Genomic DNA, 22,461 nt, shown 5'->3' with positions numbered 1-22,461 from the left:
AGAATATCGTGGATACATCCATATCTAAATGTTTTATTCTTTAATTCAACAAAACGACCTTCAAGTCATGTAGAAAACAATTATTCAGTAGAAAACTTTGAGACAATCCTTTTATTTATGTTATTATATACGGATTATTAGTGTTAAAAGACGAACATGTTGGATGAAAACGATACTTTCTTACACTAGAGATGGAGTAATCCTTTGGTCTTGGTTTTAACCCCCACCCCTTCCAGGCGCTAGCCTCGAAACAATCGATGCCAGCTACTGAAGCTATTGTTTGGCCAGGGAATATTAGTTTTTCGAACGATCTTTTCTACGGTCGACCACGAGACTGGCAGCTTCGATACTTCCTCGCTACCCTGCACATTCCGTGCTGGGAAAGTAGAGAGTATATAGAGAGGGGCTGTTTATATCGAAAGCGAGGGCGCCACTGTCGTTGTACTCTAAAAGATAACTGATAAATGGAACAGCATTTACTATAGGCGGCCAGTAAAGAAGCGAAGGAGCGACACGAGTGAAACGTGATTTGCTACGTACTGACTTTTGTATACAGGCTGTACTCGAAACAACCACGTGCTCCACGACTGTGAAACTCTACGTACTGACTTTTGTATACAGGCTGTACTCGAAACAACCACGTGTTCCACAACTGTGAAACTGACAAACGACTGCATCAATTTTCATTAATGGTCTTGTTTACGGACTATCCAAAATAGTATCAGCGTCTTAATAAGGCGTTATTGGATGACCGAAGACGGAGCAGATATTAATATGAAACCGAATGACCAAAGGTCAACCATGGTCAGGTTTATTGTTCAAACTGTCATTATAAAAATCACCTTGATTATGACCCTCAACAGCCCAGTATCTGGGAGTATTATCGAAGGTAGGGCTACTGATTTCTTTTCATTAAAGTCTGTTAGATAACAAAGTTTCATAGTTTAACTATATAAATAAACGAATACAACTTATCGTGCATGTGTATATAGCTGCCATGTTTTCATGATGTTGGTCACTCACGTACACCAAGTTTTCGTTTTTAGTAAATATAAATAGAATAAACGAAATAAAATTACAATTTTTACGTATGAAAGCATTTTCTTCGTAACAAGAATGTGTAGGAATAAACGTTTTAAGTTCCATTCTACTGGGATTTAGTAAACTTGAAACTAATTCTTAGTCTGATTTAATTAATAGTTTTAGAACTGGTAATTGCATAATTTCCTGCACAAAGTTAGAATAATTTGTGTAAGTATTTCCACAGGGAAAAAAAAATGCATCTTTTATAACACTATGTAACAAATTTTTACTTTTTCTTGTTCCTGGGCAGAAAGTGTTATTTCCCAGTTGATTATGCCTAAAGTAAATGGAAAAAACCTATTTTTCTCTTCAAACTTTGCTTTTGTGACCTGGGAGTGTATAACGAAAACATGATTTGCATTACAGTCACAAATCTTGAAAAACTACTCACTTCTAAACATTTTTGTACAACTTTAGTATAAATACATGTAAATCTTGATTTATATATTGTTTTATTCAGACCCTATGTAAATTAAAATGTGCAAATTTGCCCGTGTTTACACAGAAAATAGGTTAATTTCTAAATTTCATTATCCAGGTCACAAAAGCAAAGTTTGAAGGGAATAATAGCCATTTTCTGTATTTTTACAATATAAGAAATTAAGAAATAACACATACTATTCAAAAACAAAATTTGTGTTACATAGTGTTATAAAAGATAATGTACAAACTAGATATGATAACGTAAACATTTGAAAAGATAACAAAGTTTAAAAGTAACGCATTCTTACTTGTGATGATGTTTTCAAATAACTCGCAGACTAGAACAGTACGATATGTCTGCGGGCTTATACCGTTAAAAACCGGGTTTCGATACCCGTAGTGGACAGAGCACAGATAGCCTATTGTGCTTAACTTCCAACAACAACCTAGGACAGAAACAAAACGTGTCGTACTTAAAAGAGGAAAGAGTAGCACACGTGAACAGACTAGAATGGGGTTAGACTAAAAATGTGCCTTTCTTAATGTGCCTGACGTTAATAAAGTTTATATTTTTAGTTCATTAAAAGTACAAATGATTTTTCAAAATTTATTTTAAAATATCAAACACAGCGAAAGGAAGACCTCACTCGTTTTACAACTCTTACATGTTTTCAAAAAGAGATATACAAGAACATTCTGATTGGACGACGTTGTAAAACATGGCACGCACGTGGACTGTCGGTTGAAATCTAGGGGCCATCGTTATTATACTTCTTGCCCCACATTTTGAGATAAGAACGATCGTTAAGATGACGTATCTATTGGCTAATGTTAGGCTTAATTTCAGACATGAAGACATATTTAGTTGGCTATGACTAATCTTCGGTCACAAGTTAAAGCCGTGTCAACTTCCAAACTATTGACATTTATATATTCTACAAACTTTATGACGTTCCAAGGTATCCTTATAAAGTTATAAATATAATATTATTCCAGAATTATATCAACCATTTTCAAGCTGACAGTTCAAAAAAGTTGGAGTGTTTCAGTTGTAAATTATAATTTGTTTCATATTGTTCAGTTTGTTGTTATTGTTGTTTTTTGTTTATCATCCTTCGCAAGGTCAATCAAACGCCATTTCCTGGTCGACATGTGTATACAATCATTTCTCTTTATTTGGCAAAACGAGAAACTGTCAAAAATAATTATGTTCAAACAATAACATATACGAAAAAAACATAAACACAAAACAATAATATACAAAACACAAAACAATAGTATACAAAGTATGAACTCGAGTTACAAAATGTTACTTCCAGATACTGTTAATATGTATTTGTTATTCAGCTAACAAAATTTTGTTTAAACAATACTAAGTAACTTTTGTGTAGACGTTACAGTTTTTTTATGAAGGCATAGTTTAGTGAATGTGTGTATTGTTGCGTTGTCGAGTGGTGTTGACTGCACGAACGAATCATTTCAAGGAAAACTAACGTATATGTATGCGTTTAAAGATTAGCGGTCAATAAAAACTGGCTTTAGATCGTAGGAGCAGTCGATAAACGGGCTTGGAGTGCTCACGGTTACTAAACACCAGGTGTAAAAGTTATGGTTTTTACATGTCAACTCATGGCTTGCACACGACTGCCTGTCTCGGTACAATGAATATTTCTCAAATCATGTAAATTTACTACTTTTAAATTCAGTTTCAATGTTCATAAAGTCATGTTACATTTAGCACCTAATTCTTGTTGATGGTTATCCAAAGTTAGACCCATATTGCAAAAATGTCCTTGTCACAAAGTATCTTTGTTTGTTTGTAATTAAACACAAAGCTACACAATGGGCTATATGTGTTCTGCCCACCACGGGTATCGAAAACTAGTTTCTAGCGACATTAGTCCGCAGATATACCGCCGTTGGGGGTCGTCTGTACATTAGACATTAAGTGCATATAAATACGCTGAAAACATTTTTTTTCTCAAATTAAATAAATACAGACTTAACTACATCATGTGTTTTGGATTTGCTTCTTAAATTATATTGACCTTAAAAATGTCATAAAAAATTAAACACATGCTACAGTGTCGCTGTTTATTCATCAAAAATGAAATCATTACTGCGCAGGTCTAAATGAAGATTTGTTTGTTTTTTTGTCTTAGAATTTCGCGCAAAGCTACTCGAGGGCTATTTGCGCTAGCCGTCGCTAATTTAGCAGTGTAAGACTAGAGGGAAGGCAGCTAGTCATCAAGACCCACCACCAACTCTTGGGCTACTCTTTTACCAACGAATAGTGGGATTGACCTTCACATTATAACGGCTGAAAAGGCGAGCATGTTTGGTGCGATGGGGATTCGAACCCGCGACCCTCAAATTACGAGTCGCACGCCTTAACCCACCTGGCCATGCCGGGCCATAGATAAAGAAGCTGAACAAACTGTACCCATTTACTAACTTGTTATTTTTTCAAGACTTTTATCTCTAGATGAGTCTATGCTCCAAATACTCACTCATCTAACATTAGTTTTAAAATCAGAGCAAAGCAGCAATTTAAGAAAGACGTTTCCTTCTTTCTAAGTATAGTAATGCGCCCTAAATTTGAAATATTACAGGTTTTTTTTTTTTTGCTTTGTTTTTGTTGTTTGTTCTTTAGGCAGTGCACATTAACTCAGAATTTTGCTAGAGCTGTTAATTACTTTATTGTTTGTTCCCCAGGGAGGCAGAGGGAAATGTACAGACATAAAATCCAGAACTCGATCCCCTGTTGGACAGAGCGCAGATAGCATATTGTAAATATATTTTTGCGTTAAAATAAGTACAATTTTTTCGTTTTAGGTGTTTGAAAATTTTTATTGAAATTTAAAATATGTAATTTTTTAAATGAAAACTACCAACTAGCGGCAAAGTTGCACAACACTTAGTAGACTTTTTTTTCCCCATTCTTGAAGTCTCCATGTGGGTCAGCGGTAAGTTTACGGTCTTACAAGGCTAAAATTCGAAGTTAGATTTTTCGTGTTGGACACAGAAGATAGCTTAATGCGGCTCTGCTTTAAAAGCAAGCCCTTCTTTAGAAAGAAAAAAAAAGAGAAAAACACTAAAGTTTTTTTCTTAAAACCGTTAAGTAAATAAATAGTCCTGCCACATATAAACAGCACAATACAATTACTGAAAACTCAAAGTGTATCCACTCTGTTACACTACGCAATCTGTGTACATTAAAGTAACCAGTGAGAATAATTAATATGCGAAAATAATATAATTTCACAGCCATGTAGCATATAGTTAATGTATGTCACAGCGCTTCTTATACAACGTTTTGAGTTTGTAAGTACGTAAGGAACACATCAGCTCAGAAATTCTATAAAAATGTTATGTGTTCATAGCAAACCGAAAGCTGTTTCTTTTTAATGGAAATGTGAAACTAAATTTTAAACGTTGTGTGATTTAAATATTTAAAATTTATCATTTACGTGGTTATCAAGCAACGAAATATAAACAACAACGTGTTTTGTGTTTTTCATCTTCGCAATAGCCTGTAGTATCATTAGATTTTCTCATTAATAGTTGTATCTTACATTGACGTATTGAAACAGAATTAATGTCTTATATTAAAACGGTTTTACAGTTTGGAAGCTTTATTTACGTCATCGGTGTTCGGTGTTGTTCTCGGGTGGATCAGAGGTAAATATAAGGGTTTTTGCACTAATATTTTGGTTATGCTGTGGGCATAAACCGAACAACTAGTTGAGTAGCTTTAGCTTGACAAGAATCTAGCAGTCAATGTCACCTCGTCTAGTCACGTTCTGTCTGATGGTCCTGATTATGTACTATTTCTCTGCTGTTTGGTTTCCGCTGCAAAAGGTTCCGTCGTGTTGATGTCGTGTCCAAGACGTATCACTCCTCCCTGAGATCTTTCCATAGTCAATCTATTACATAGGGATGACGGTTTTTCTAGCACCCTTTTCAACAGTCCACTTATTATATTTTTGTTTAGACTGCTGTGAAAAACTGAGGTATATGACAGTGTAACAAATAGTACAGTTATAAAACCCATACCCTGTTGGTATCGGTTATGTCGCGTACTAGTGCTTGGTGCATATAAGTAGCTTTTGTCACTGATCCTTGTGTTTGCAGATTTTCAACTGTTACAAATTAACACATTTAGTTTGACGTACAACTTGCAGCAAATATTTTTCTGAATGGTTCTGGTAGCTCAAGTTGATCCGAAATCCATTGTCATTGATGCCAAAGGATATTTCTGTCATGGAAATCCTAAATCTACAGATAGCTCACTGTATAGCTTTGTGCTTAAGAAAAACCCAAAGAAACAATGTCAAAGTGTAGTTTAGGTACATTGAATTCCATCGCGACATTATATTGGCTATAATTGTCACGTGACTTGCTAATTTGCATACTGATATATAACACGTTTCAGTAGCTTCAGTGGTTTTTTCCAAGTACACCCTAACAAATAAACGTAATTATAGAAAACTGTCATGCGCTTAAGAACTTGTTTTATCAACAGCTTCTCGGCTGTTTCTCCATAGTTACAACTCAAGAAGATGTGATTTAGTTGTCTTGAACTTTCAACAGCGTCCTGTCGAAAAATGAAGTTGAACTCTTGTGTTATTTGATTCCATTTGTATGTGGTTTCACTACAAGCAGCAAAACACTATAAAAATAAGAATATACCAAACCTTATAAAGTCTGAAAGTACGCGGAAAGACGACCTGAAGTAGCATATTTCCTATATTACTTCTCGGCTCATTTAATATTTGTTTTCGCGTGTTTTTTTCTTCTCATTTCGCTATCTGCTTTCATGAAATCGAAGCTCCTGTCATTCGTCCCCTAGCGAATAAAACAGTTCGCGCTTCGAACCTGATTTTATAAACAGAACAAGTGGTATAGAGTTACTAATAGATATCCATGCGTTTGAACACCACTATAAATCAGTCTCCTGGTATATATTTCTCTAAAAAACTTAAATTTGTTTTTTTATTCAGTTATTTTATCTAAAGCAGATTCATGGTTATGCATGTTTTTACTGAAATGTTTACCAATGAATGGTTTCTCTACGATAAAAAAAATAAATGTATTTCTTTCTCATGTCAAGAAGAGATTGATGAGTGAACTTCTAAGTGATAACAACATTAAAGAGAAAGGAAAACGCGCATAGTAAATGAAACGTTTTTCTGATAACATGGCGGTTTCTTAAAACGCAAACGATATATGTACCAAACTTCACGCAAATGAAAAACAAATTAACTATTTGGAATATTTTAAGAGAAACACATCATACTTTTATCTCTGATTTTGTTTTACCTTGGAATATCTACAAATGTCTTTTTAAGCTCACTGCCATTGCAATAACACGCGGATATTTGGCAAATATCTTTAAAAATATAATAATACTGTATGTTGTTTATTTTATGGCCACGTAATCACTTTGTAAAGTGTAGATGGGACTTCACTAAAACTGGTATGGAGGTTCATCGGGTTCGTATATACCGGTAGATATATACAAATTTTTAATTTTGCATTTTACTGTTTTTATGGGCGTTTTGCGTTTTATCGTTTCTTCGCCCCCTGTTGATAAATCTTCACAACATTTTACATAAATGTTTGTCATGTCCATGCGGAGATACATGAAACGTTGCTGTTTCACTTTTCTTTTGCAGTTTTTTTTATGTGCATTTTTACAATTACAGTTACATTTCATTAAACATGAATTTGCATAACTTCGGTATTCCAACTAGTGTGTAACTATATTGGACGTTCAACTATTCTGACAAGCATAGAATGTGTTTATATTTTTCTTTTATTATTTGGTACACATATTTCGTCTTACCATTCTCCGAAGAACCTACACGACTATTATATCACAAAAGTTAAGTAAACCACTTAATTTAAATACTCGCCTTTCGCTTTTAACACGAAGTAAACGTAGAATAAATAACCTTGGTTTAATTTTAATCGCTGAAAATAATTCGAAGAAAAGAAAAATAAATGAGGAAACCTCGTTAATATATAATTTGATTACTTTGAAAGTTGAGTTTTTTTTCATGTAAAATAAGCTTTTTTTGTCCGTTAAAAATGCTTTCGCACAGGTGAATGCAATTGAATGTTGTGCCAAAGTTTAATAACTTCTTTCATGTCAGACGAGAATATGGTTTGTTTTTTCCTCTAACAATGCTTTTACATAAATAAATGCGGTTGGTTGTTGTAGCGAATTCGAACTGTTCCCATGTGAAATAGAAATGTGTTATTTATCTAACAATACTTACAATATAAGAGAATACTATTAGTTGTTGGACTAAATTTGAACTTTTAAATACGATTGACGGCTCTGTCAAAGTTGAACTCTTTCCATGTGAAAATAGTTTTTATTTTTGCTTTAATAATGATTTCGCACAAGTGAATACGCTCAGTTGTTCGAAGATAAGCATCTAGTTTGTACACCTGAAACAAAACAACAAAAATTAGATACGTATTTATTCTTTTAAGGAAAGCAGTTTTCAATTACGAATGCATAGTTGTAAAAACATAGAACAATATGGTGAATTCTGTTTTCATATTACGTACGAATGCACATTTAATAACATTAAATGCTTCGGTCTTGTTTTAGTTTTGTTAGTCCAAATTCTTAGTTGAAAGAGGAAAAACCTCAGTATAAACAAGTACATTTTAACACCCATTCCTTTATGTATACATGATTTCTTTTAGTTAATACACAGGAAGTTTTCAACCATTATAAATAACTAATTGGCCCGTCATGGCCAGGTGGGTTAAGACGTTCGACTCCTAATCCGAGGGTCGCGGGTTCGCATCCCCGTCGCACCAAACATGCTCGCCCTTTCAGCCGTGGGGGCGTTATAATGTGATGGTCAATCCCACTATTCGTTTCTAAAAGAGTATCCCAAAAGTTGGCTGTGGGTGATGATGACTAGCTGCCTTCCCTCTATTCTTACACTGCAAAATTATAGACAGCTAGCGAAGATAGCCCTCGAGTAGCTTTGCGCGAAATTCAAGACAAATAACAAGTTTATTTTAGTTGTGGAAATTATTTTAAGCTTCAATAAATCGCGTGTATCAGACTTATTGGCAATAGGCCATGAAGGAAACAGTAATTATGATATGAAAACAGCCATTATTTGATTTATATATATGATTAGACACAGTTACACTTTATAATGCGCACCAAGTGCTTTCGGCCTATCATATATGTTGATAGTGTTGTGCCATACTGTCTAGTTTCAGCGCCCCAAGTGGCATGTCTGCAGACTCACACCGCTAGAAACCAGATTTCGATACCCGTGTTGGGCAGACCACAGATAGCCCCCTCTGTAGGGTTGTGCTTAATTCTAACTAATCAGCCAACTAGACTTTAGTGCGAAAATATACATTGTACAAAAACCTTTACACAATCTCACAAGAGAAGAAAGCTGAGGCGTTGAGTGATAAAGAAAACAAGAGGTTCTCCTGAGCTGCCTCGTTAGTATACATGACAGTTCTAACACACCGAGAGAACTGTTAGGTGAGACTAAACGGTACAGTACACAGAACTGAATGTGCTCGTAATCCGTCCATAGAATATACATTCTCTCTAAATATGTTAAAATAACAGCACCAGTACTGTGTAATGTGTCAATTAATGTATTAATCTTGGAAAAAGTTAAAAGTATAGACATGTATATATATATTTGAATACATAAAAATTACATTCGGTCGAGAGGTCATCAACTAAAACAGATCAATCAGTGATATAAAGTAACACAAGTTTCAAAACTTCTTCCAAGTCGTTATATACTTTTTGTGTTAACACCTAAAATACAGATAAATAAAAAAGTGTTATTGGTTTGGTTTGTTTTGAATTTCGCGCAAAGCTACACGAGGACTACCTGTGCTAGCCGTCCCTAATTTAGCAGTGTAAGACCAGAGGGAAGGCAGCTAGTCATCATCACCCACCGCCAAATCTTGGGCTACTCTTTTGCCAACGAATAGTCAGATTGACTGTCACATTATAACGCCTCCACGGCTGAAAGGGCCAGCATGTTTGGTGTGACGGAGATTCGAACCCGCGGCCCTCAGATTACGAGTCGAGTTCTTTAACCACCTGGCCATGCCGGGCCAAAAAATTGTTATAAACAAACATAAAATTCAAAACTTCTTCCAAAACATTATACAATTTTGTCTTAACACCCAAAATACAGATAAATAACATGAGCATTGACATAATGTTAACAGCCAAACATTATTAAGAAATACAGTTTTATGGCATTTCTTCTTCCAACAACGTTTTGGCCCTTTTACACTACTCATATGTACCAGAAAGACAAAATAGAGATATTTAATTAATGATATAAAGTTACGTTTTTTAAACAATTGTAACCAAATTACGAAGAAAGTTTACTTAGTCCTTAAACGCCGTATTTCTGTCCTCATTGTTCACTTCTAATATGGTTCAAAATAATAATGCTGGGCGGAAGACATTTTTGTTTTGTGTTGACAACCTATGACATAGTTTTCTCTGGATTGTTGGTTTAATAAATTTCTATAACTCTCCTTGTTTTTAAAATGCACGTTATGACCTTTACACTAGTCTATTTTCTTACTGTTCTTAAAAAAAAAGTAAGAAAGGAAAAATAATTTAACGCTTGTTAACTTGCCGATGTTGTTTAAAAAAGTGCCCTCTAAAGAACTATGTAGGAAACACGAGGCCTTTCTTAACAAGTGGACACTAGAATAAAAATAATTCGAACAGTAGGTTAAGCCAGCACACTTACCCCGGGGCCCTAGTTTATCATTCACTGGTCTAGAAGGAAAACAGAAAGGAAGTAGCAACGTAGTAGATAAACCATTAAACTGTTTATGGCTTCATATACATATCATTAGTGATTATGTAGCCCACGTCTTGTACAGGATGTTGGTATTGCATTAAAAGGTATACCTTGTTATTCCAGAGTTTCTGTGAGAAGACAGATTGGGATAGAACATTTTATTATTACAAACTTACTTACTTATAACATATAATACATACCTTTGATATAATATCATGTCTTGTTTATCAAAATTTTCTTTAGTTTGATTCTCTGTATAACGCAAATATAATCATTTTGGCATCAGATACCTGCTGTACAACGACCTCCAGTGGCTTAGTTCTAAATACGAAGACTTATAACGCTAAAATCGTGTTTCGATACTTGTGGTGAGAACAGTTCAGATAACACTGTGTAGCGTTGGGCTTAACAAAACAAAACAAAAAAAAACTGTTAAATGCCATTGTAAAAAACAACAAAAAAACGCTTTATTTCGACAGTTCCAGTTGCATGGGAGCAAACACGTCTCCTAAAAACACTCTTCATTTAATCGGAGACGGTTTTAATACAATAACTGGTGAACAGAACATAATGCATTTAAATCTGTTTTGTTTCAGTTCATATACTAAAAATGCAGCTTCTTTGTCCAAGGGGAAAAATGTCTCCAGTACCAGAGAAAAGGTTCTTTGTAGGAGAGCTGTGCTAATCTCTATCCAGCTGATGCACCTCTGGACTGAGCTCACTGTGCTAATCTCTATCCAGCTGATGCACCTCTGGACTGAGCTCACTGTGCTAATCTCTATCCAGCTGATGCACCTCTGGACTGAGCTGACTGTGCTAATCTCTATCCAACTGATGCACCTCTGGACTGAGCTCACTGTACTAATCTCTATCCAACTGATGCACCTCTGGGCTGAACTCACTGTGCTAATCTCTATCCAGCTCATGTACCTCTGGACTGAGCTCACTGTGCTAATCTCTATCCAGCTGATGCACCTCTAGACTGAGCTCATTTGCTGTGATATTCTTTTACTTTTATTCATTTCTTGATGACCATTATCACATACACGTCCTCTGCTGTGTCACACATTAGTTCCTCATGTAATACAAGACTGCAACAACCTTCACTCTAAGTAAAGAAAGCTATTGGTGTAATATGTGAATAGAGTGATTTTGTTTATGGCACACAGCCTCATCATTCACTAGTTTACACTTAACAAGTTAACTGTATAATATAATATAATATAATATAATATAATATAATATAATATAATATAATATAATATAATATAATATAATATAATATAATATAATATAATATAATATAATATAATATAATATAATATAATATAATATAATATAATATAATATAATATAATATAATATAATATAATATAATATAATATAATATAATATAATATAATAATCTAATTCTCACTTTACGAGTCCTTGCCTGTTACCAGATAGAAGAGGACAGTGTCGATGATGTGGCCACAGTTCTGTCTGGTGAAACGTAAATTTGGCGTCACTTCAGATGAATCTCTTCTAACCTTCTTGCTCACCATTATTATTTTTTTTTTACATATTATTTTCAGACAGTAAAATGCCATGTATTTGTTTCCTGGAATAAACACCAAGACAGAGAGAGAGAAAAGATAAAGACTGGTCCATGGCAGGAGATGGATCAGGTGAGGCAGGAAGTTTGAGAGTAGAAATTATGACTAATTAAATTGCATTTGGACAATAAGAGGTTGGAGATAACTGAGAGACCTAATGGAAATATCTTTTCAGGATGTTTCAAAGGTCAGCTTCCAGTGTACACTATCCTTACGACTTGGATGGCATACGTGACCCATGACCTGAAAAGATATCACTTGTCCAACAATAGGAGAGGAAGCTTAATAAACTCTGGTGACAGAGTAAGAACTAAATGGTTCAGTTCCCGATAGTTCAATACAACTCTGATCTACAATTATGGATAGCCTCAAGGTGTTAACGCATAAAAAGATCTTGGTGATATATTTGCATCAACGCTGTACAATATGCCAGAAGAACCATGGTATTGTGTCTATGCATTTTCTAACTATATCTGATCACTATATCTCCATAATTAGAGGGAGATATCAACAAAAGCATATAAATCTGCTGTCTTTTAAGGAAGAAAACTAAAAGATGAGTACAAGTTTATCCAGAGGTTTTGTGGTACGTTAAATTGTAGGACCAAGTAATGCACCAATTTTGGTTTCTTTTGAGTGGTCTAGCATTAGTACTGTAGAGCATTTTGAGAATAATCAGATTGTGAAGTGAGTCTGTATGAGCAACAAACATTATCACAGGTCTAACCTTGTAGAGAATGGAGCTTATGAAGTCAGACCAACTATGAACTTCGTCACCTATGCTAAGAAATTGTACTTACTTTCAGAATGAAGCTTAACTATTCCTTGCTGTGAGAGCTCACAATGACATCTTTATATGTAAAAATCATAGAAAGTCTGCCAAAGCAATATTTGTAATGCTACCTTAGAATGAGAACCATTCGTACTTTGGTCAGTTCAATTTCTGTGTCACTGAGATTGAAAGTTGAAAAAAACTTCAGTTGGAGACCATCCAGAAAATGACATTTTGTAGATCTCACCGCCCACAAAACAAAGGAATAGTCTCAGAGAGCTAAATCAAAAACTCCATAAGGTTGTATAGAAGAGTCAGGATGAGGTCCACTTTGCTCTTCTGCTAGATCAGTAAAATGGCAGCATTACAACTTTGAAGAAGGACCTGAGTTAAGTTATCAGTGTGGATATTTGCAGCAGTCAGTTACCAGTATCTTTAAGAAGAACTGACGTAAACTTTAAAGGATCTCCTTCTGACCAGGATGGATCTGGACCATGTCAGTGAGATAAAACGACCACTTTTGTTTAGGAAGGCTTTCCATCTTCTGTTCTATAGTTGACAAGTAACGTCTTAAATTCATTTGTCATACTTTTTGTTATTTATACGCTTAAATTTAGCAGTTTTGATAAATATGTGTTGGTTTCAATGCATAGGTTTTTAGCTGTTTTCATTTCCTTGATTGAGGCTGTAAAGTGCAAATTAAGCATTTCCTTTAAATGTGGAAGAGATGTGAAAGTGAAACAATGTATACTTTTATATGTTTCTTTCTTTCTAACACAAAGCCATACACAATGGGTTACCTGCGCTCTGCCCACCGCAGAGAATCGAGCGCCAGATTTTACCGTTTAAATCCCACGAACCTACCGCTGAACCACCAGGGGAGGTTTTATATGCACATAGATTTAAAGTAAGTCATTCATATTCAGTATTCATCTTGATATAAAGAGAGTTGCGTTTATATTTTGTTATGTCCATAGGCTTGGTTTGATTTGAATTTCGCGCAAAGCTACTTGAGGGCTATTTGCGCTAGGCGTCCCTAATTTAGCAGTGTAAGACTAGAAGGAAGGCAGCTAGTCATCATCATCAACCGCCAACTCTTGGGCTACTCTTTTTACCAAGGAATAGTGGGATTGAGCATAACATTATAACGCCCCCCACGGCTGAAAGGGCGAGCATGTTTGGTGTGACGGAGATTCGAACCCGCGACCCTCTGATTACGAGTCGAACGCCTTAATCCACCTGGCCATGCCGGGCCATAAAACGTCGTAGTTATAAAAAAAGGTCCATAGGAAGATAAAGTATTTTATTTCTGTGTTTATTTGTGTTGAAGTGAAAATAATTTTGTACTTAAAAACATGTATTAAATTTGCCATTTATATTTATAGAAAGTTAAAGTATTACATTTTACTGTTGTACTGAGAGTTTGCTTGTATTTAATTTTCATATATTATTGGTAGCAGGAAGATATTTCCCATACGTGCATAAAGTATAAAATGATCATATTAATTTCGATTTTCGAAAGGTGATCAAATAATATAAATTATTTTTATTTCCTTCTTGAAAGAGCACAAAGTGATTGGCAAACATGCATTTGAATGTATATTAATAAAGATTTTAAATATATACCTTGAAAATGCTCCCCATTTGCTCATCGGCGAGTCTAAAGGTTTAATACGCTAGAAATCGGGTTTAGATATCCTTTGTGGGCAGAGCACAGATAGCCCCTTGTGTAGTTTTTTTGCTTAACAACTGAGGTTGTGGATGTGAAACTAGGAAACTTTGTACAAGTTCAGCCATGTCAGTTAAAATAGAGAGGAACTTAAGTTTAAGCCTGTGGGACTTACTAATGTGGGAGGCCTAAACCATAGAAAAAATAGATTGTTGTTTATTTAAATCTAACATGCGTAGAAATAACAGATCATTTCTTCTGTTTTTTTTTGGTACTTCACGGATGTGCTGTTATTTTGGATGTTATATTTGGAATAATGGAGGGTTGTTTTATGTGTATTTTTTTTGTCTTCGGTATTTTTGTAACTTTCACTGATGCCTGTTATTTTACTCCGGTCGGTCTGTATATGTTTTGTGATATTTGGTTATAATATGCAGATCAGGTTATTTCAAATAACTGCTTGAAATACAGTGCTTAATGTTTTATAGTGTGTAGTGTAGTAAAATATGTTGAAGGAAAGATCATGGTGACAAGTCCTAACATGTCGAAAGAAAAGATGATAGTGACATGTTCTAAAGTGCTGAAAGCAAAGATAATAGAAACAAGTTATATCATGTTGAATACTAATGATAAACTGTTGTAGATCAGAGATGTTAGGGCTAAACTTATGTCATGCATGTAGTTTGATGTATATGACATTATATGTTAAAACATAATGTATGGTATCAGAATTATTAAGTATATGATCTGCTTTAGGTAGATTGGATCAGAATAGATTTTAAACTGTCTTATTATGGTGGAATTGGATTAAGTAAAGGGTGTTAGTATGTCCGATATATTATATAACACACTAATCATAATTTACTTGTACAGTATTAGAAAGTATATTACGGTATTACTGATCGTTTATTTACTTAAGGACGAATGCACTTGGCAGTATTTTGTACTTGACAGTATTTCGTACTTGACAGTGTTTCGTACTTGACAGTATTTTGTACTTGACAGTATTTTGTACTTGACAGTGTTTTGTACTTGACAGTATTTTGTACTTGACAGTATTTTGTACTTGACAGTATTTTGTACTTGACAGTGTTTCGTACTTGACAGTATTTTGTACTTGACAGTATTTTGTACTTGACAGTGTTTTGTACTTGACAGTGTTTCGTACTTGACAGTATTTTGTACTTGGCAGTGTTTTGTACTTGACAGTGTTTCGTACTTGACAGTATTTTGTACTTGACAGTGTTTTGTACTTGACAGTGTTTCGTACTTGACAGTATTTTGTACTTGACAGTGTTTTGTACTTGACAGTGTTTTGTACTTGACAGTATTTTGTACTTGACAGTGTTTTGTACTTGACAGTATTTTGTATTTGACAGTATTTTATACTTGACAGTGTTTTGTACTTGACAGTATTTTGTACTTGACAGTGTTATAATATTTGTACATAGTTTCATGCAGTTTTGGTACGTATTCATACTATAATTCTCCCCACCAGTCTTGGAAAGGTTAATCTGTAAATAAAATGCATTTGTCTGAAACACAGAATGTCGTTTCAGTGTTAAATTACAAGAACAAATTAAATTGTAAATACAATTTTCGGTAATTCAGCTTGTTCGGTTTTATCTGCTGATTAGAGAGTTGATTATTAGGGACAAGTTCAGAAATATATGAAAATCAAATTCCACTACTTAGTTGAAACCCTAGAATATCAGATTATGTGCTTCAAAATTCATCCTTACCCTCAGTGGCTCAGCGGAAAATCTGACAGCTAAAAACAAAGTATCGAAACTCGTTGTGCAGCACAACACAAATAGCCTATCGTGTAGTTCTGCGTTTAAAAACATAGAAACAAACAAACTTGAGTCAACATCCCTAAAGCATCCCTTTTTGTTTAACAATATGAGCTTAAGATAATATTTCGTTTAATGCCTTAAACTATTAAGCAGCATGAACATTCTAGAAATGAGCTGCATAATATCATATTAGCTTCAAATGTGCATGTTAGATTGTAGTGTATTGCAGTAACACTATGTAACACAAATTTTGTTCTTGGATAGTATGTGTTATTTTTTTAATTGATTATGTTGTAAAAGTACAGAAAATGGCCATTATTCCCTTCAAACTTTGTTTTTGTGACCTGCATAATGAAATTTAGATATTAACGTATTTTCTATGTAAAAACGGGAAAATGTGCACATTTTCATTTACATAAGCTCTGAATAAAACAACATATGAATTAAGATTTACATGTATTTATACTAAAGTTGTACAAAAATATTTAGAAGTGAATAGTATTTCGAGATTTGGGACTGTAATGCAAATCACTTTCAGGTATCAGCCCCGAAATATAGTCACTTATTATGTTTTCGTTATGCGGTCCCAGATCACAAAAGCAAAGTTTGAAGAGAAAAATAGGTCTTTTCCATTTACTTTAGGCATAAGCAACTGGGAAATAACACTTTCTGCCCAGGAACAAGAAAAAGTAAAAAAATTTTCTTACATAGTGTAATCTACAATATTGTAAATATGTACCGTTCAACAAACTGAAGTATAATCAGTTCTAAACTAGAGAAAACAATATGTTTTAATAATATATACTCGAACGCGTAAGCCTCTGAAAGAGTATCTACTGAAGGATTAGATCCTCGGAATGTGTATTCTGGAATAACCCTAACATGCTATTATAACGTTTTCCTGGAGTGTTTTGCAATACTCTAATGTCACAATCTTTTTTGGTATATTTTTTACCTACTTAGCAATACTGGTTGAAGTTGACACAAACAATGCTTCTTTGTATTCTGTACCAAAGCTGGTAAAAGGGGTATATTTGTGGTATCTTTTGTGGTAAGAGGAACAAACATTATGTACATTTCTTGATGACTAAATAAACGTCACCACTAATCATTAGAATTGAAAACAGTAATTCAGTTCCTACGTCTACAAACCCCCTTTCTGTATCACGTCAAATAAACCATGCTTTATTTTGTTGTTTTTCGCACAACACATGTGTAAGGCTATGAAGGCCGACATCCAAAGAAGGAAACCAACACTACTTAATATTCTTATAGGGGGACTCCAGTTGGATTTGGCTTGGTTAATTTTAGTTTTGATTAATCTAATTCTTTTTTTTTAAAGTTGATTAAAATGCTAAAAATAATGATAGTTTGAACCAAACATTCACTGTGTTGTCCATCTAGTGAGCCACGTTCTTCAATCTGTAAACCTTATCTATCGTTATATTACTGTTAGTTTTAAATTTCGCGCAAAGCTACACGAAGGTTATATACGCTGTCCGTCCATAATTGGGACCAATTTACCAATGAATAGTGGGAACGACCGTCACGACACATTATAACCCCCACACACACACACACGGCTGAAAGGGCGAGCAAGTTTGGTGTAATGAGGATTCGAACCCGAGACCATCAGACTGCAATTCGAGCGCCCTAACCACCTGGCCATTCTATGACCTATTATACTGTTAATGGTCTTCCTTGCCCTAACGCGAAATATATTTTTGATCCTATTTGTTTTGTATCTTTTACTTGTACTTAGAGGTCAGATTGCTGTTTTCATGCGACACACAATGTGATATGTACATATATATATATATATATAATTTCTCACTGTTTACTAAAGTCAAGCAGAAAATGTGTACAATACAGTCAGTTTATGGTGGTGTTCCTTTAAACTATGCCTTTCACTGGCACAGTTGTACGTCCACAGACTTACAACGCTAGAAACCGGGTTTCGATACCCATGGTGGACATAGCACAGATAGCCCATTGTGTAGTTTTGTGCACAAACACACCTTGAAACTACTTTCGTTTTAATTAACTATACTTATCATGAGACATTAATGTTAGGCCTTTTATGTTTTTAAATACTATTTTCCTTATTTATAATAGTATATAATATTAGTATTCTAACTACACTGTATTTGCCATATCCATCGCGTTTCCCTCAATCCCTGAAAAGGCGTTGAAACCAAAACAACAATTTTTACTTCAGTTCCCTTAACTTCTCACATATATATACATATTTCCTTCTTTCTGTCACCCCTAGTGGCAGATTGGTAACTCTGAAGACTTATAACGCTGAAAACCACATTTTGACTATCGTGATTGATACAAGATAGATAGCTCATTGTGTAGTTTTGTGTCGTAACTGCAAATAAATATCGCTCCAATATCCACATAAATACTGGATCTTTAACATATGGATGTAATCTTCGAGAAATCACGTATATATTTTCATGTGTTTTAATGAAAAAAAAATTGTAATTGAAATGAGCAAAAATCGCTGAAATTCAATAGTGAGGCGCTGTTCCTCGATATTGGACTTAGATCAAACGGGGCATGTTCCAATATTCTCAGATTGAACTGGGGCAACCTGCAGTTGCTATGATGTGTTTTGACCCGCCAAAGTTCATTTAAGGTATATAGTCTGTCCAATCTGAAATCATTTTGAATACAACTTATGTCGAATTGTAAGAGAACTTTCAGAAAGTCTTTGCTTTCATAAGGTGGTGAGAGTTAACTATTTTTAATGTGCTGTCGATGCTATAAATAATATAAATACAGGGCATATTTGTTGTAGTTTTATGTTTAACAACTAATTAAACTGTCTTACAATTTCATAAATATATACAATTTTAGCCTGGAATTTAGAGGATTATTACAAAGTGTGTGTGTTTTTTTCGTATAGCAAAGCCACAAAGGGCTATCTGCTCAGCCCAGCGAGGGGAATCGAACCCCTGATTTTAGCATTGTAAATCCGGAGACATACCGCTGTACGTTATTACCAAGGGAAACTAACTCGAAATAGAAAGGTTCGTTTAAAAGGAGTCTGGTCAGAATTTTGTATGGTGTTTATGTCTGTTTTTATGTTTTAAAATGTCATTATTTGAATGTGAATTATTTTATTTTTCATATACACACAGTATTGCAACCTGCTGTGAAAATGTTCAAGAAGTCCTAAACACACCAGTATGACAGACTTCATGCTGTAACAAATGGTTGACGCAAATGGTACAGTTAAATTGTTTGTTTGGTTGTTTTTAATTTCCTGCACAGCTACACGAGGGCTACCTGCCCTAGCCGTCACTATTTTAGCAGTGTTAAGACTAAATGGAAGGCTGCTAGTCATTACCACCCATCGCCAACTCTTGGGCTACTCTTTTACCAACGAATAATGGTTTTGACCGTGACATTATATCGCCCCCAACGGCTGAAAGGGCGAGTTTGTTTGGTTTGCTGGGGATTGGAACCCACAACCCTCCGATTACGAGTTCAACGCCTTAACCACCATTACAATTAAACATATTACTCGTCATGGCTGAATCTGCTACTGTAGGTTTAATTTGTCAGCCATTTGGTACAGTCTCTGATAAATAAACGTAACTGATTTAGCTTCCTATTTTCATTTCGTTTTCGCTTCTATTCCTAAGTAATTTTGTGTTTAATTACACTTTACTGAAACATTAAAATTTCCACACACACACACCATTATTTAACTTATATTTGGTACAGAATATTTCCGTTTCGCTTGATACCAGCAGTTGTCATTTTCTTTCTCGACGGAAGGCCTGATATGGCCGGTTGGTTAGGATTCTCGGTGCAGTGTGAGGTTCACAGGTTCGAATCTCCGTCGCCAAGCATGCTTGCCTTTTCAACTGCGGAGGCGTTGTAATGTGATGATTAATCCCACTATTCGTTATTAAAAGAGCAGCCCAAGAGTTGGTGGTAGGTGGTGATGACTAGTTGTCTTTCATCGAGTCTGACACTACTAAATTAAGGATAGCTAGCACAGAAAGCCAGCCCTCTTGTAGTTTTACACGAAATTAAAAACAAAATGAACCTTTCTCGACGAATACTTTTTTTTTTCAATATTGGTGACTGTAGCCATCAACACTGTAGTTCTTATTAGTAAGATGTTACTTATCTTGACTTAACTCAGCTTTTCGTTTCTATAACAGACGGAAAGGGGCCATTGAAATTTAAAAAAATATATATAAAAGAATATAATAAAAAATGTAGGAATAGTGTAAAAATAGTAAGTTTATCTTTCTTTGTCTTTCATTTTAAAATCTCACTCAAGTGTCTCTATAGTCTATATAATGACAAACTAAGGCGGTGAGAAAACAAAATATGTTAAATGGTGTGCGAAAGATGTGAAACTTTTTTTCTCCAAATCATTTTGTAAACATCTTAATCTAACAAGATAGTTGAAGGAGCTGAGATGCAGTCTGGCAACAAGATTAACATATCTTTGTGTGTGGGCCTTAAAATTTGTTCTTGTGGTCATGGTAACGTAAACAATGCAACATTTTCTTCATTCCGATAAGTCAACTTGTATGTTAATTGGGGTTAAAGTACTAGTGTCACGCGTTTGAAATGAAGCCACCTATGTTAACTACAAATATCCATCTTAATAAAACAAACTGTGATTCGGACAATGAACTCGCATCTCCTTTCACACACGTTTAACCCCTTCACGTCCACTCACTTGAAACTGTTCGATTTATGTTGTTGTTTTGAATTTAGCACAAAGCTACTCAATGGGCTATCTGTGCTCTGCCCACCACAGGTATCGAAACCAGGTTTTAGCGTTGTAAGTCCGCAGACATACCGCTGAGCCACTGGGGGGCCGTTCAATTTATTTAATTACACTTGCCTCCCCAGTAGCTCAGCAGAAATTCTGACGGTTAATAAAGCTAAAAATCTTGTTTCTATACCTTGACGGACACAGCATTGATAGCCCGTTTTCATGTTTAACTACAAACAAACAAGCTTATAAGCGGAACTTTTTATGACAACTGTAACAATGAGACTAAAATATACTGTTACGTATTATAATTTATTTCGGACGAGTCTACAATTTATAATGTTTCGTATTTTGACGTATTAATGTTTCAAGTAATCGGGAATTTGAATTTTGGAGTAAATTAAATGTTAACATCTATCAAACTTATGATATTTTCCAACAAGATTGATTCACACAATTTCCTTTTTTTAACACAAATATATGTTGATATACAAACGAAAAAAGAAACAACACAATTTATAATAACGGTTATTAATAATAATGATCACAAATGATGGTTTGTTTGTTTGTTTTGAAATTTTGCGCAAAGCTACCTGAGGGCTATCTGCGCTAGCCGTGCCTAATTTAGCAGAGTAAGAGTCTTGGGCTACTCTTATACTAACGAATAGTAGGATTAATCGTAACGTTGTAATGCCCTCACGGCTGAAAGAGCGAGTATGATTGATGGGACGGGGATTTGAACCCGCGACCCTCAGAGTACGAGTCGAGCGCCTTAACCACCTGTCCATGCCGGGCCTGCAAATACCAGTTTATATATATAACAGTTTTACAAGCTTTCGGACAATACTGAGTTTTGTATCCGGTCTGGAACTGAATATTTTATTGACGTCCAGAGGAAGTAAATTATTTGTTGATACACCTGTACACTTTTGACGGATGGCTGGGCTTGAAGCACCCGTGAGTTTCACCAGCGAGAATACCAATGTTCTCGTAGAAATACTAACGTCCGAAGTTAGTTTACTGAAGTTAAACGGTTTGTAGTTTTCGAATTCTATAAACGTTCCTGATCTAATTTTGTAGTTTTTTTATTAATAGGTGTTAATGACCATTATAACATCCGAGGCCTACAGCACACTCAGTATAGTTAACAAATAATAATCCTCTTCCGTTTATCGTTTATCGCTAGCTGCGTTTTATATGAATCACGAGAATATCGAACATTCACCAAAGTTCGCTTAGCAACAATGCTGTCAATCACTGGTATTACAGACACACACCTAGTACATTGTTGATTCTTACGCTCAAGAATCTTCTACAAACTTTGAATACAGTCAAGAATATTTGTCACATACAAAAAAGAAAATTACACTGAAACAAGGCCGGTTATTAAAATAAACGTGTAATGGTAAATCCGTTACAACACTTACTGGTGCTTCAAAGAAAAATATTTTAAAAATATACAAAAAGTACTTTGTAATAAATATATACCATAAAGAAGTATGCGGTAAAAAGGTGTAGCTACCAGCATAAAGC

At 34.7% G+C, this 22,461-nt stretch overlaps 1 protein-coding gene across 2 annotated transcripts in view; it reads left to right on the top strand.

Moving 5' to 3' along the window:
• Positions 1–596: 596 nt before the first annotated feature.
• The window catches only part of LOC143255977 (BMP-binding endothelial regulator protein-like), a 129,087-nt gene continuing 107,222 nt past the window's right edge, over positions 597–22,461 (top strand). For both annotated transcript variants that reach the window (XM_076512473.1, XM_076512475.1), the window contains exon 1: positions 597–889. In XM_076512473.1, the coding sequence (XP_076368588.1) occupies positions 748–889 (142 nt within the window). In that variant the 5' untranslated portion in view covers positions 597–747. The remainder of the gene's footprint in view (positions 890–22,461) is intronic.

This window comes from Tachypleus tridentatus, chromosome 7 (genome assembly GCF_004210375.1).
Source record: "Tachypleus tridentatus isolate NWPU-2018 chromosome 7, ASM421037v1, whole genome shotgun sequence".
NCBI classification, from domain to species: Eukaryota; Metazoa; Arthropoda; class Merostomata; order Xiphosura; family Limulidae; genus Tachypleus; species Tachypleus tridentatus.
The sequence above is the reverse complement of the archived record's forward strand: the minus strand, read 5'-3'. Positions and strand labels throughout refer to the sequence as shown.